We start from the raw sequence: 15570 nt of genomic DNA, 5'->3' as shown, positions 1-15570 counted from the left end.
GAATACTTGCATTCAATTTTGGTTCTCCTGGGCTGCTTTTCCAGTATCTTGTCGGATATTATATAATCCCAAGCCAACAAAAGTGGGTAATTTATCCGATAGACGCGGAGCTAAACCCGATTAGTACGCGTATAGTGGAAACGCGAACGCGTCGGCGCTTTCAGGATGGGCATTGGGCCCAATATTGGAATCAAGTCAATCACATTGGACCACACAATCTGTGATCATTCAAGATACCCCATTCCACGACCAATTGTTGCAAGATTCAGTTATGCTCTGCGATTTTTTATATTAATCTACCTCCACGTTCCATGCGCATCACGTCTCTTGCGTTTTTTCACTGATCCTCAGCCCCGGACGGCGGGCGCACAGTCACGATGGCTTCGAGAAAGCCCTCCAAGTTCGGAAACAAATTTCGGTCGAACAATTCGTCCTTCAACCCGCGAAAATCCAAGACGGTCGAATTCTCCTCCCTTCGTTCGACGGAAGCGACATCCCAAGATGAGAAATTTGAGGCGATACGGCTGGCGAACAGCATCGACGAGAAACTGGGATTCCCGCGCTTCGAGGCCGGTGAGAAGAGGGCTGGATGGTTGATCAACATGCACAGCACGTCCGTCGAGGACTCCAATGTGCAAGGAGGGCGTGCTGGTGTGGATTACTACTTCCTGGAGGACGGCGGTACCAGCTTCAAGGCGACTGTCGAGTATGACCCGTACTTTCTCATCGCGGTCAAGAAGGGACACGAGCAAGAAGTCGAAGAGTGGTGTCGTCGGGCGTTCGAAGGACTTGTCAAGAAAATCAAGCGAGTGGAGAGGGATGATCTCAAACTCCCAAACCATCTACTGGGGATTCGACGGCCCTTCCTTCAATTGAGTTTCGCAAACGTGAGCCATTTGTTGGATGTTCGAAAAGCTATACTCCCGTTGGCGGAGAAGAATAAAAAGAATGCAAGTGTAATGGATACTTATGTTGAGACCACAAGGTTTGTTCTGGAATCAATCTTTCTATTGTCCTCAGCTAATTTGATGCCGAAGCGCAAATGCGGGGTTTGATCTCTTTGATGACGAATTAATTAACGAGGCACGAACTAATGGGCGTACGAATGCGAGTGATTTTATTATTGATATTCGAGAATATGACGTTCCTTACCATGTCCGGGTAGCGATTGACAAAGGTACACCATTGTTTACCACTTCTCTACATGACCTCTCGGCTAATGCAGTTCATCAGATATCCGGATTGGAAAGTGGTATAATGTAGAGGCGAAGCATGGTGTTGTCTCCTTGACTTGCTTGGAAGAACGAGTCCAACGACCGGATCCAGTGGTGCTTGCTTACGATATTGAGACGACTAAACTTCCGCTCAAATTTCCAGACTCGGTCATTGATCAGATCATGATGATATCGTACATGATTGATGGACAGGGCTTTCTGATTACGAATCGGGAAATAGTCTCCGAAGATATCGACGACTTTGAGTACACGCCAAAGCCTGAATACCAAGGACCGTTCATGGTTTTCAACGAGCCCAACGAGAGGGGCGTCCTAGAGCGATTTTTCGAGCACATCAATGAAGCAAAACCGACCGTCATTGCCACATACAACGGTGATTTTTTCGACTGGCCGTTCGTCGAAGCAAGAGCAAGCGTTCTCGGGATTGACATGTATACCGAAATCGGCTTCCGCAAAAACAACGAGGATATATACCAAAGTGATCACTGTGTGCACATGGACTGTTTTGCTTGGGTCAACCGTGATAGTTATCTCCCTCAAGGCAGTCGTGGCTTGAAGGCCGTCACAGTTGCGAAGCTTGGATACGACCCTGATGAATTAGACCCGGAACTCATGACACCATATGCGAGTGAACGCCCCCAGACCTTGGCTGAATACTCAGTCTCCGATGCTGTGGCCACGTACTATCTATATATGAAATACGTCCACCCATTCATCTTCTCACTTTGCAATATTATTCCTTTGAACGCCGATGACACTTTACGGAAAGGTACCGGCACACTTTGCGAGATGCTTCTCATGGTGCAAGCCTACAAAGGCGAGATTATACTTCCGAACAAACACAAAGACCCACCAGAGTCGTTCTACGAGGGACATCTGCTCGAATCGCAAACCTATGTTGGCGGGCATGTCGAAAGTATAGAAGCTGGTGTATTTCGAAGTGACATCCCAGTCACTTTCAACGTCCAGCCATCCGCTATCGACGAGCTTTTACGTGATTTAGATGCAGCCTTGCGATTCAGTATTGAAGTTGAGGAGAAAAAATCAATGGATGATATCGCCAACTACGATGAGGTCAGGGCACAGATTGCGAAGCAGTTGATAGATCTCAGGGAGAGGCCACAGCGAGACGAAGTGCCGTTCATTTATCACTTGGATGTCGCCTCCATGTACCCGAACATCATGATCACGAACCGATTACAGCCTGACTCGATGATCGATGAATCAAATTGCGCTGCATGTGACTTCAACCGGCCTGGTAAATCGTGTGATAGGCGAATGCCTTGGGCATGGCGTGGCGAATTTCTCCCTGCTAAGCGCGACGAATACAATATGATCCGGCACGCAGTCGCAAATGAACGGTTTCCCGGAAAGACGAAGCTGAGCCCCATGAGATATTTTGCCGACATGAACACCGAGGAACAGGCCGCAATCGTCAAGAAGAGGCTGCAAGATTATAGCAAGAAGATCTACCACAAGATCCATGACAGCAAGACCATGGTTCGGGAGGCTATCATTTGCCAGCGAGAAAACCCCTTCTATGTAGACACAGTACGAAGCTTTCGTGATCGAAGATATGACTTCAAGGGAAAGCAAAAAGTTTGGAAGAACAAAACCGACTCGCTCAAGGCGGGGGGTGGCTCGGCCGCGGAGATTGATGAAGCGAAGAAGATGATCATTTTGTTCGACTCTCTGCAGCTTGCACACAAGGTCATTTTGAACAGTTTCTACGGTTACGTGATGCGAAAAGGTTCTCGGTGGTATTCCATGGAAATGGCTGGCGTGACCTGTTTGACGGGTGCTCGTATCATTCAAATGGCAAGGGAGCTCGTTGAACGCATTGGGCGGCCATTGGAGCTCGATACCGACGGTATCTGGTGTATGCTTCCGGGGAGCTTTCCCGAAAACTTTACGTTTACCATGAAAAACGGCAAGAAACTGGGAATCTCCTATCCTTGCGTTATGCTGAACCATCTTGTCCATGGAAGCTATACGAATCACCAGTACCAGACACTGGTTGATCCAAAGACCTTCCGATACGAGACCTACAGCGATAACTCCATTTTCTTTGAGGTCGACGGACCGTACAAAGCAATGATTCTACCCACTTCCAAGGAGGAAGATAAAAATTTGAAGAAGCGTTACGCCGTCTTTAACCACGACGGGTCATTGGCAGAGTTGAAGGGATTCGAAGTTAAGCGAAGAGGAGAACTGAAATTGATCAAGATCTTCCAAACCCAGATCTTCCGGTTTTTCCTCGAGGGGGAGACACTCGAGGAGACTTATGCTGCCGTCGCCCGCGTCGCTGATCGATGGCTGGACGTGCTCTACGACCATGGCACAACTCTATCAGACGAAGAACTCATCGAGCTGATCTCGGAAAACCGAAGCATGACAAAGACTCTTGAGGAATACGGAAGCCAAAAGTCAACCTCTATCACGACCGCCCGTCGCTTGGCAGAATTCCTAGGAGAGCAGATGGTCAAAGACAAGGGTCTAAACTGCAAATACATTATATCTTCTAGACCAAGGAATACGCCTGTGACTGAACGTGCTATTCCAGTAGCGATCTTTTCAGCCGAAGAGAATGTCAAGCGATACTTCCTGAGGAAGTGGCTTAAGGACGACCCTGGTGATATGGATCCTCGAAACGTCCTCGATTGGGATTATTATATGGAGCGACTGGGTTCAGTTGTCCAGAAACTGATCACGATCCCAGCTGCTCTTCAGAAGATTCGAAACCCGGTTCCCCGGGTCGCGCACCCTGACTGGCTTCAGCGGCGGATCAACATGAAGGACGACAAGTTCAAGCAAACCAAAATGACTGATGTTTTCCAGAAGACTGAGAAAAATCCGTTAGCCGACATATCGACCAACATCCTTGATCATCGTGTCCAGCATGTAGGCGATATCGAGCAAGCAATGGCAAGCTCAGCCGACAAGCTGAAGTCGCCGGAAACGAAGATCTCACAAAAAAGGAAGCACCCTGAAAATGCCCCGAAAACTTCATTGGATCCTTTCGCTAGTCTGCCGCCAAAAATGCCGTCGATTTCGGATGACTATGTTGGGTTTATCAAATACCAGAAACAAAAATGGAAGATCCAGAAGCAAGCCCGCTTACGCCGACGTCAACTCTTTGGCGAGAAGGGTAATTCTGGCACGGACTCTTTGAGCCACCTCTTCAGGAACCAAGCCGAATTGCTATACATCAGTACTTGGCAGGTCCTACAGCTTACCGAGATATCTAGACCCGGCATTGTGAAGGCCTTCGTTCTGATTGACCGAAAGATACATACCCTGACCGTCAAAGTGCCTCGGCAAGTTTACATTAACCTAAAGCAAGATTCTCTCCCAGATGTCGAAATCCCAGACTGTGAGGTTGAGAAGGTGAATCATACTCTGCCCAACGGACATCCTTCGGTCCATCTTTTCAAGATGACATTGTCCGAGGAGACATGGTTGCAAGAGGCGGAAAATATCGACGTTCTCTTACAGCATCCAAGTGTAGAGGGTGTTTATGAGAAGAATATCCCGTTGAACGTTCGGGCTATCCTAAAGCTGGGTAGCATTTGCACTTTTGATGAGGAGCAGCGAGGGGTCTTGGGTAAAGGTTTGGACCAGGGTTTTGAGCTTTCGTCTCTGTGCCGTACGACATCTGAGCAGCCATATCTCTTGGATGCAGCCATGGCCTACCATTATCTATACCATGTGACTTCAGGCGATAGACAGATCTTCGCCCTCTTCTCAACAACGAAGAAGGAAGCTCATATTGTCATTCTGAACCGCACAAGAGATGTTCAGGGCCTTCCTAATGTGGACAAGATTTACTCGGAACTCCTTACACGCAGGTTGCAAAACATGGCGGAAGAGAAGTTACAAGGTGCCTTTGAGTACCCAGAGAAGATCCACTTCAGGACCACGCAGGTCACGACCAGAAGGAAGGCCCACCTGGAAGTTGGTGACTTGATTAAGAAGTTCCGCAACGAGGAAGTCCAACCAATTGTCCTTGTCATACAATCGCAGCAGAGAGAACGGTTGTGTCATGACATCCCCATCCTGCGAGAATTCCCAGTGCTGCCAGTGAAACCAGAAGTCTCTGACATGGATCTGCCTCCACTGGGCTGGCAGACCTTCATCGCAAGGCGGATAGTCACACATTATCTCTATCTTTCTGCATGGGTCCAGCACTTGACTTTGCTTTCTCGATACGGCGATGTGCCTTTGTGCAATCTGGAAAGCGACGATCCCAAGTATTTGATCGACATATCTTACGCTAGGCGACTCCAGCAAAATAACGTTGTTCTATGGTGGTCTTTGAGCCCGAGGCCGGACCATGCTGGTTACGAAAAAGATGACGTTCTGGGACCCCTCGACAAAGTTGCTATGCCTTCTGTCAACGTTCCCAGTGCCTACACCACTGTATGCATCGAGCTGGAGGTTCGCAACCTTGCTATCAACACCATTTTGACCTCGTCAATTATCAACGAAATGGAAGGGGCCGACACACTGTTGGCCTCGTCGGAGCAGACTGCCCAAGCAGATGACTCGGGCGTTCTTTATTCGGAGAAGGCGTTCGCTTCTGCTGGGGCTTACGTGCTGCGTGAAATGGTAAAGCACTGGTGGACCGAAGCTTGCGAGGGGAATAGCATGGCCGACATTATGGTACAACACCTTATCCGATGGGTCGAAAGCCCCCTATCGTGTCTCTATGATCAATCGCTGCACCACTACGTGCGGATGTTATCTCGAAAATCATTCCAGCGGCTGATGGCCGAGTTCCGACGGGTGGGTTCCAACATTGTCTTTGCGAGCTCCACACGCCTCCTACTTCAAACGACAAAGACAGAAGTCGGCAACGCGTACGCTTACAGTCAATACGTGCTAAAGTCCATCCGGGCGAATCCATCATTCCATTTCATCGACCTCGAAATTAAGGAATACTGGGACTACCTGGTCTGGTACGACGAGTATAATTATGGTGGCAAAGGATGCGAAGAAGTTACTGGGTCTGATGAGCAGGAACTCAAGACTGTCATGCACTGGCAATTGAGCCGCGCCCTGCCAGCACCCATGCAGACCATCTTCAATGACTGGGTGGTGGAGTATGTTGATTTGATGCATAGCCTCAAATTTCCTGACACAGAGGATTCATCCACGCCTCGGATGACTCAAATTCCAATTGGACGCCCGAGCGACGAGGATAGCGAAGATATTTCTGCCACCCTCGCCGAGAAATTCTCGAAACCCCTCAAGAAGCAAATCGCCGGGCTGATTCGCCGGCAGCGTGACGAAATGCTGCATCCCGAACTAGTATCCGACTACACATTCCCCGTTCTTCCGGGTGTCCTATCAGACCCGAACGATGAGAAGCGTAATCCGGTCCTGGAATTAGTGAAGCTCCTTATGCAGGTACTCAGTCTGTCGAAGACCACGTCGATGGAAAACCGGCTTCTGCGCCGCGAACTCCTCGCGCTATTTGAAGTGCGGGAATTCAGCAAAGAAGGCCGGTTCGAAAACCCGACGGCGAGCCTCAAATTGCCCGATCTCACCTGTGGTGCTTGTTGTCTAGTTCGCGATCTCGACCTCTGTCGAGACGAAGACTTGCTACCGGACCCGGGGACCGACACACGGAAGGCCGCGAGTAAACCGTGGCGCTGCCCCTTCTGCCAGACCGAGTACGACCGGCTCGCGCAGGAAGAAATGCTCATCGGCGAGGTCCAGAGCATGATTGTCGGGTGGTCGACGCAGGATCTCAAGTGTACCAAGTGCGGTGGACTGAAGATCAGCGAGTTCATGGAGCATTGCTCCTGTAGCGGGGCCTGGGTGGAGACAATGGACCGGGCAGCCGTGGACAAGAAACTGCGAGTGTTGGAGAGCGTGGCCAAGTTTCATGGACTTCAGCTTCTAAACACTGTGGTGGGAGAGGTCCTCGGGCACATGTGATGCTAGCTTCTGTTGACCCTCTCCTATCTCTTTATGATCACGTTCTATGTCTATTGTTTTCTGAGTTATTGGCGGTTAGGTAGGATGTGATGGGATTGCATTGGATTAGGCGTTTGTCAATCTTATTAGAAGTCATTGTACTATTTGAACAATCTCATACAGTAGAAATCAATACTTCAAGACCAATTTGGTTAGTATGTTCTGTTTAATAGAGTGTCGGACAATATCAATGTCGATCGATCGATAAAATTGGTTCATCGAATTTCTAACCGCCCGAGCCAAGCCTGAGGCCTCCCTCTCCACTTACCCACCTCTCTCTCTCTTCCACACTTCCTGCGGCCCTGTTACTTCCTCCTTCAGCCTGCATATGACACTGGTCCCTCCTTTTTTATTTAATGACATTTTATCTTATAAGCTTTCACGTCCTTTGTGCTCCGTCTCCCAGCGCAATCTGGCAGTCCCACCATAATCACATCAGCCTCCCCTCGCAACCCCGCAGTCAGCCACTCGCTGCTTATCATAAGCCGCCGTTGCAAGACTCCCAAGCACTCAGTAAAGGCACGCGGTTGGTCGTCTTTCTAATCGGTTAGTCCGGAACCTTATGTTCTGCATGATAATTTGGGCTATGTGTCCCTGGTCCATCTCGTGATTTCGTGGCTTTTCTCAAGGCTGTAACTCGCGAGGCTATGTTTCTGACACCACTACTAGAAAATAGACAACACACGATATTAGATCCCCATTCTCCCTCCTCTCGCTGAGACAGCGAAAATCTCATCGAGCTCTCTCCATCTTGCATCTTTACAACACTCTTACAACGCCATTCGAGACGCCTTAAATGGCAGCACAAACACCACCGGCCGGCCGGCCTAAGGTCCAGCCTTGCCGATACAAGACGGGGAAGACACTGGGCGCCGGTTCGTACTCGGTGGTAAAGGAATGCGTGCATATTGACACCGGTCAGTACTATGCGGCTAAGGTGATCAATAAGCGATTGATGGCGGGACGAGAACATATGGTACGTCTTCTTCTACCACCCCGCAATGTGTACGCCCATGGACAGAGACTGACAACGATGCCACATTGGGGTGGATGCAGGTTCGGAATGAAATCGCCATCCTGAAGAGAGTGTCGATGGGTCACCAGAATATCCTGACATTGGTGGATTATTTCGAGACCATGAACAACCGTATGTTCTCCCTGATAAGCTAGTGTTGGTTTTGGGACGGGTGTGTCTAACTACTTTGTCGCTCTGCAGTGTACCTAGTCACCGATCTTGCGCTGGGTGGGGAACTGTTCGATCGCATCTGTCGCAAGGGGAGCTATTACGAGTCGGATGCTGCTGATCTCATACGCGCAATCCTGTCCGCAGTGGCCTATCTGCACGATCACGGAATCGTGCACCGCGATTTGAAACCCGAGAACCTTCTATTCCGCACCCCGGAAGATAACGCGGATCTGCTGATTGCGGATTTTGGCCTTTCGCGTATTATGGATGAGGAGCAATTCCACGTCCTAACCACCACTTGTGGCACTCCGGGGTACATGGCCCCCGAAATATTCAAGAAGAGCGGCCATGGGAAGCCAGTGTATGTATTTCATTAACTCATAAACTTTATACTGAGTAGACTAACCAATCGACTAGGGATATCTGGGCTGTTGGCGTGATCACCTACTTCTTGCTCTGCGGATACACTCCCTTTGACCGCGACTCAAACCTGGAAGAGATGCAGGCCATCCTTGCAGCTGACTACGCCTTCACACCACTGGAGTACTGGCGTGGAGTGTCTCAGAGCGCCCGGGACTTCATCAAACGATGCCTGACCGTGGAGCCGAATGCGCGCATGACCGCCCACGAAGCACTACAACATGCCTGGGTCAACCCGCCTTACGACCCATCCGCAGAGCTCGGCACCGGCGAAGACCTCCTTCCCACGGTCAAGAAGAACTTCAACGCCCGCCGGACGCTCCACAAAGCGATCGATACCGTCCGTGCCATCAACAAACTGCGCGAAGGTGGCGGCTTGATGATGGACGGCGTCATGAGCGTTGACCCCAAGCCGGAGCGGGTAAACGGAAACGAAGTCATGGAGGAGCAACACCCTACCCCGCCGCGACAAGTGTACGACCAGAACATGGAAGTCGACAGTCGTGGAGATGCCCGCGGCCAGACAGAGCAACAGATTCGCGACCAGGAACGCCGGGTTAAAGATATGGTGGCGGGATTGTGGACTCGGTCTGGAAAGAAATGAAAGACAGAGAGAAAGAGAGAGAGAGTCATGAACATATAGACGTAGCGGAGATGCTTTTATGCTTTTTTCTTGTTTCCTTCCCCATTCCCCTTTTTCCCAAGCGGGTTTTATTTAGCATATTTGTCTTTTCTGCTGAATACTACTAGCATTTTGGAATACCAAACAAACATGACGAGATTGGTCTCAAAGGCAGCACTGATACTAAGATTTTTCTTCTAGATTAGCATAAAAACTATTCCACAAACCCAGCCCATGGGTTCTTGATCTCGCCTGTACTAATATAATAGCCTCAGCCGCATAGGCTAACAGCCTCAGGCGATAGCTCGCCAGAGACAGATAGGAGAACCGCAAGCCATTTCACTAGGCGTGTTGTGGTTTCTTAGACTTTATATTGTAGGTAGGTAAGGTCTACAGAGTATTGTACGGAGGAGGTTGTTTACTTAACAGCTTCTCTGGAATACAGAAAAACGCTTAAATTAAAGTCAAGCAATGACATGCACAGTCGTGGACATCTAGGAAACCTGAAATGTGTCTAGTGCTGCTGCCCATATAACGCAAGCCCAATAAATGAAAAACGCCATAAAAACTCCATACTGTCCTCATAGACACCGTCACATCGTCAAATACGTCGCTGTAGATGGCATTTTCAGATCAACTAAAAACGACAACCACAGCTCTTTGCCCTTGTCAGCCTCAGGCCTCCGGAGACAAAAGCTTGTCACTTCCGTCTTCCAGAGACAGAACCCACTTCCGCCAGGCCTGCCATTCCGCATAGGTTGCCGACGCCTTGTGACCTTGGTACTTGACAGCACGGAAATCCGAAACCTGGTCCCAGGGATTGGTGGGGGCGGTGCTGGAAGCGGCGCTGCTGCTGCTGCCTCGGAGGAACCTCCGCGCAGCGTTCTCGGTGGCTCCGTCCCAGCCGGCTTTTTGCATCAAGCTTTTAATTGTCTCTTCTTTGGTCCAGCCTTGTTCCACCGGGACATCTGGGAGGTAGGTGGCACCGTACCGTCTGCCGCGGTGGATGAAGGAGATACGGATCCCGTGCACGCCCAGAGTCCAGTCTAAGGCGTTGGTGCAAGGCTCGAACGTTCCCAGCAGTGTCAACGAGCACGACAGCGACGGTAACAACTGTTCCGGGATCGGGGAAAACCGTGTGTCATCAAAAGCGCTGTCACGCTGTCAGTGTCTTTTGGCTACTTTCTTGTGATAGGGGATAAGGGGAAAGAAAGATCCTATCATATTCAGCCATGTCAAGGGACATATATTAGTACTTACGAAGTGAGGGCATAGGACTTGAGGCCAGCAGAGAGTTCCTGCGCCTCGAAGGTTCCAATGCATCCACGCAGAGACTTGTGGCCGCTCTTCGAGATGGTGTTCCACGTGACAAACAACGGATACCGCTGAGTTTTCTCCCTGCGGGCAAGGTGACCTGCCGACTCTGGCTGAAGAGACTGAGAGCTGGGCGTCGTGTTACCCGTCAAGTTCGATAGGGCCGAGTGTGACGAATTGTTCGACATCTCAGACGGGGAATTCGATGGGCTAGAATCTAACGACATCTCACTCTGAAGCCGGCGGACACCTGGTGGCTTGATGGCTGGTGCGTAGTCAGATTTGGTTGGATCGTCGTCTTCGTCAATGGTGCCATCCATGTTGTCTTGCAAAGCGGCTAGCTTTTTAAATTGTTCGTGCCTTTCCCCGAGGTCCTCCACGGTCGAAAGACTGGGAGGCTCGAGGCCTTTGAAGGACGCCGCGAGAGTCTCGAAACAATAGTAGCATTGGGCTGGACTTGCCATTTTCTTGCAGTCGATATCTTGAACAAGTGCGATACAAGAACTTAAACCCAAGATGACGGTATTTTTTCTTCCGCCCGTTGTGTTTCTCAAATGAAACCGGTCTTCTTTATATCTAGGAATGACCCAAACCACCTGAGGCAACTGTCTCCCTTCTCGACGAATACCGGTACTAGATCAGTACTTGGCCGAAGCGTACTAGACCCTGTGGAACTGAGTTGTCAGTAGTTCAGATGGTCTGAGAAAGCCCCAGAAAGCCAGCTGTGGGAGACCTTTGGTGAGAGCTGGCTAGAAGGCGAGAAAATCACAAAGAACGTGGCGGAAGATGAAGGCGTGAGAGAGAAGAGGAGGGGAGGAGGCGCAACAAGTCCCCGATAAGATAACCCCGCCGTCGCCACGTGATCGAGCCCATGGTTGATTAGATTAGATAAGCGGCGAATTTTCTTTCTAGATCGATCGATTATCCCATCTGGTTTGTGTACTGCACAAGCCGAGGCAGAGTGGATCTGGCTCATTTGATATCCTGCAACATGGGCCTGGGTGTGTGTGTGTGGCAAACAGACTCGTGGTGTCTAACACATTCGCCCCATGAACAAAGCAATGACACCATAATTACTCAGCAAGTTATGCAAACGCGACTTTAGACCGGCCCGATGGGGAATCCGGGCGCTAGTCCCGATTGGGATGAATGTCAACATGTCGATCCTCACCGCCCAAAACACGGGTCATTGCCTCTATCCATCCCGATTATTCATGATTCTTTCCCTTCGTCGTCGTTGCAGTTGGAGACGCGAAATACCTCGGACATGATTGCTCTCTGAACTCAACCTACATTCTCTCCGGATAACACACCCATTGATCCATCGTCGCGCGTGTGTCCTCGGCGACCATGGCGTTGCCGTATATTGACACCCCGCGCACCGAAGTCGACGGAAACGCGACTTACTTGACCAACGGCTTTCGAAGCGCCACGCGGAACAACCTGTCCGCGCTCGATTCAGTCGAAAACTCGTTCGCGACCCCTTCCAAGGAGGAGGATATCCTCAAGGTCATCGGCGATGGCAGAAGACGCAGTTCGGGGGGTTTCCGGCTGAGCACGCCGCGTGCCGGTGCTGGTCCCAAGTCCTCGTCGAGAAGCGCGTTGAATAACCGACAACAACTCCCTTCCGCCCCTCCCCCGAAAGGCGAATTCACCCCAATGATGAAGAGCGCTACCAAGAACAACTATATGAAAAACCTCTCCGCGATGCGACAAAACACCGGCGCCCCCAAGACCCCAGCCTACCTGCGAGCGAGCTATCGGAGCAATATCAACACCCCTGGATTGCCTCCTATGGAAATGACTGGGATCGACGAGGAAGATGTGACCGATGATCAGCCAACACCGCTTCCGCAGGTTGCCAGCAGCAGCGTGCAAAGCACGCCACTTCCGGGATTAGCCAGCCGAGATGGCGGAGTACTAAACGATGGGCAAAACATGATGACCCTCAAAGAACAAGAAAAGGTGAATGGTTTTGGATTTTCTGTTGCTAGTTTCGTGCAATGGATACTAACCTCTTCAGATGATTGATAAACTGGATAAGGACAACTTTGGCCTCAAGCTGAAGATTCACTATTTACAAGAGCAGATAGAAAAGGCCGGCCCCGCATACAATCAAGCAGCCCTGCGAGAGAACACAGAACTCAAGGTGTCGAAACTCACCATGCAACGAGACATCGCCCGATATAAGAAGAACTTGCAACAGGCCGAACGTGACCTAGAATCATATCGCCAACAGTTCCAGGATCTCAGAGAGAAGTCTCGGAGGCGGCAGACAGATGATACCATCCAACGGGAACTGGATCTGATGCGCGAGGAGATTGAGGGGAGAGAGAGCCAAGTGCGGGAGCTCCAAGAAGAACTGCGAGAAGCCAAAGATCGCCAATCTCGAGAAGTCGACAAGTTGCGGGACGATATTGAAGACTTGGAGGCGTCCCTCCGGGAAAAGGAGCGCATCATTGAGGAACGCGACGAGCAGCTTGAAGACCTGAAGGATCGGGATGATCAAGACAATAACGCCCTCTCAGATCTTGAGTCCAAACTTCAACAGGCCAACGAGCAGATGGAAGATCTACAAGACTCTCTCGATCAGGCGAGATCGGAGGCAAGGGAGGCAAATAACGTGGCAAGCCAGGCCGAACAGGACAAGGAGAAGGCCGAACAGGATCTCCAAGAGCTGCACGAAGAAATGGCGAACAAATCTATCAACACAAAAGGTCTTTCTCGGCAGCTGGAAGAGAAGACTGCCAGACTCGAAGAAGAGCTTAGAATTCTACAGCAAGAGAATGATACAATCAAGGACGAGCTGGATGCCAAATCTCACAACGAAGCTCGTCTGGAAGAACGTTATCTAACCCTTCAAAAAAGCCTGAATGACAATGAGGACAAACTTCATGAAAATGCTTCACAGACTCGTTTTGAACTGGAATCGGTTCGGCAAGAACGAGACCAGTTATCTGCCCAGTTACAAGAAGTGTTAGAAGAAATGCAACATCGGACGGATGAAAAGGAACTTCTTCAAACTCGGCATCAAGCTCTAACAGAGGAGTCTAGTGGTCTGCAGCACGAATTGGCTCGGGCGCAGACCAAGATACGGGACCTCGAGGACGCCCTTCACGACGAGAAACAACACGCATTGAACGATGTGGATACCGCCCGTGTCGGGTACAGGGATGAGATCGAGAAGTTACAGGAAGAGATAGATGCTCTTAACCACGAGATTGAAGACAAGGAAGGCCAGTTCGCACTTGAACAAGACAGGTGGGAGAGTACGAAACGGGCCCTACAGCTGCAAAAGGACCGAGCCGAGGACCAGGCAGCTGGCTTCAAACGGACCATCGAAAAACTTGAACAACTTGAACACACCCTGACCGGGAAAGAGTCAAAACTCCAAGAAGTCATCGACAGTGAAAAGGCACGCCACTTCAACTCAGAGGCTGTCCTGAGCCGTCAAATAAAAGAGCTCAACGACGACTTGGCGACCAAGAGACAAGTGCTTGACGAGCAGCGAAGCGAACTTCTCTCGGTCAAGGAAGAGATGCGCCTAGCCAAACGAGCGGAGGTGGCAGTGAGGGAGAGGCTTCAGGGCTTGGAGGATGAGGTTGTTGTCCTGCAGGCAAGCTTGGAAGAAGAGCAAGAATATGCCAAAGGCCGAAATCAGAAGGGTTCTTCCGACCAAGATGGCCAAGTGCAGAAGTTGATCTCTGAGAAGCAAAAGCTTCGGGACCAGTTGGCGAATGCTCACGTCGAGCTACATGACCTGCGAACTTCCTTGGCTGAAATTGAGGCAGAACGCGACGAGCTACAAGGCCAGCTTGACCAAGTCCAACACCAGGTTGACGACACGACACGGTTTGACCGGGAGAAGGTCGAGCTTCGCAAGTCTGCCCTGCGGTTTGAAAGTGAGCTTAAGCGGCTGAAAGACGACAAGTCGTCCCTGCTGGAAGCAAAGGAGGCGGTTGAGAAACAACTTAGCTCCGAGATTGAGCGAGCAACTTCAGAAGAGAACCGATTATCCGCCGAGATCAACCAGCTCCAGGACCGGCTACACACGTCCTCTGGAGGACGAGACAGAGAGCTTGCTGTAACCAAGAGCAGAGTCCAGCGCTTTGAGCGTCGTGTGCATGAACTCGAAGCCCTTCTTGAACAGCAACCCACTGCGGAACCCGAACACTCCACCGCAAACGCAGACCTCTCGATGCTCCGGCATAGCTTGGATGAAGCTCGGAAGCGTGAGAAGACTCTCATCCAGCGTGATGCTGACCAGAAGTCGTCCGTCCGGAACTGCAAGGCACGGATCGCCGAGCTGGAGAGGGAACTCCACGATGCTGTGATGAACCGATTTGCATCACAGTCTCCCAATGGGTCACCATCTGATAAGATCCATGGCGAACTTCGGAGTCTACGAAAGCAATTAGCCGAAGCCCATCGCTCGCTCAGGGAACTAAGGACGAAGAACCGAGAATTGGAGCGAGTAGCAATGAGGCAGGAGGACCAGCGGGATCTCCACGAACTGCTCAAGTCGTCCACTCTCGAAGCCGAATCGCTGGCTCTGCAGGTGTCGGAGCGAGACGCGCAGCTGAGCGATCTGAAGACACAGGCGCGCCGAATTCGCGAAGAACGTGCCTTTTGCGCAAGGAAGGCCGAGACGGCGATCAAGGATCTGGAAGCGACGCAGGGCCGCTACAACCAGGTTCTGGAGAAGCTGGGATCAAAGACCGACAATAAGAGCAAACACGACAAGGAGATCCTCGGCTTGGGTAAGGAAATCGTCTGGCTGCGCGCTCGGTTGAAGCGCGAGGAGAAGTTCC

The 15570-nt window shown here is 50.7% G+C and overlaps 3 protein-coding genes across 3 annotated transcripts; 2 read left to right on the top strand and 1 right to left on the bottom strand.

Moving 5' to 3' along the window:
* Window positions 1–258: 258 nt before the first annotated feature.
* BDW47DRAFT_82896 (DNA polymerase epsilon catalytic subunit POL2) lies at window positions 259–7259 on the top strand. The gene is made up of 3 exons (XM_024819958.1): window positions 259–985; window positions 1038–1177; window positions 1234–7259. Exons 1-3 carry the CDS (start codon window positions 378–380, stop codon window positions 7176–7178), a joined length of 6693 nt encoding a protein of 2230 aa, XP_024674846.1. The 5' UTR covers window positions 259–377; the 3' UTR covers window positions 7179–7259.
* A 229-nt stretch (window positions 7260–7488) lies between these two features.
* On the top strand, window positions 7489–9570 carry BDW47DRAFT_82887 (serine/threonine-protein kinase). Its single transcript, XM_024819957.1, has 5 exons — window positions 7489–7763; window positions 7887–8193; window positions 8274–8364; window positions 8434–8764; window positions 8821–9570. Exons 2-5 carry the CDS (start codon window positions 8014–8016, stop codon window positions 9425–9427), a joined length of 1209 nt encoding a protein of 402 aa, XP_024674845.1. The 5' UTR covers window positions 7489–7763; window positions 7887–8013; the 3' UTR covers window positions 9428–9570.
* A 311-nt stretch (window positions 9571–9881) lies between these two features.
* BDW47DRAFT_100921 (AMMECR1 domain-containing protein) lies at window positions 9882–11726 on the bottom strand. Its single transcript, XM_024811558.1, has 2 exons — window positions 10706–11726; window positions 9882–10598 (listed from the first exon to the last, which is right to left on the bottom strand). Exons 1-2 carry the CDS (start codon window positions 11221–11223, stop codon window positions 10121–10123), a joined length of 996 nt encoding a protein of 331 aa, XP_024674844.1. The 5' UTR covers window positions 11224–11726; the 3' UTR covers window positions 9882–10120.
* Between the last annotated feature and the right edge of the window lie 3844 nt (window positions 11727–15570).

Source organism: Aspergillus candidus (genome assembly GCF_002847045.1).
Source record: "Aspergillus candidus strain CBS 102.13 unplaced genomic scaffold BDW47scaffold_7, whole genome shotgun sequence".
NCBI classification, from domain to species: domain Eukaryota; kingdom Fungi; phylum Ascomycota; class Eurotiomycetes; order Eurotiales; family Aspergillaceae; genus Aspergillus; species Aspergillus candidus.
This window is presented reverse-complemented; position numbering and strand designations above follow the sequence as displayed.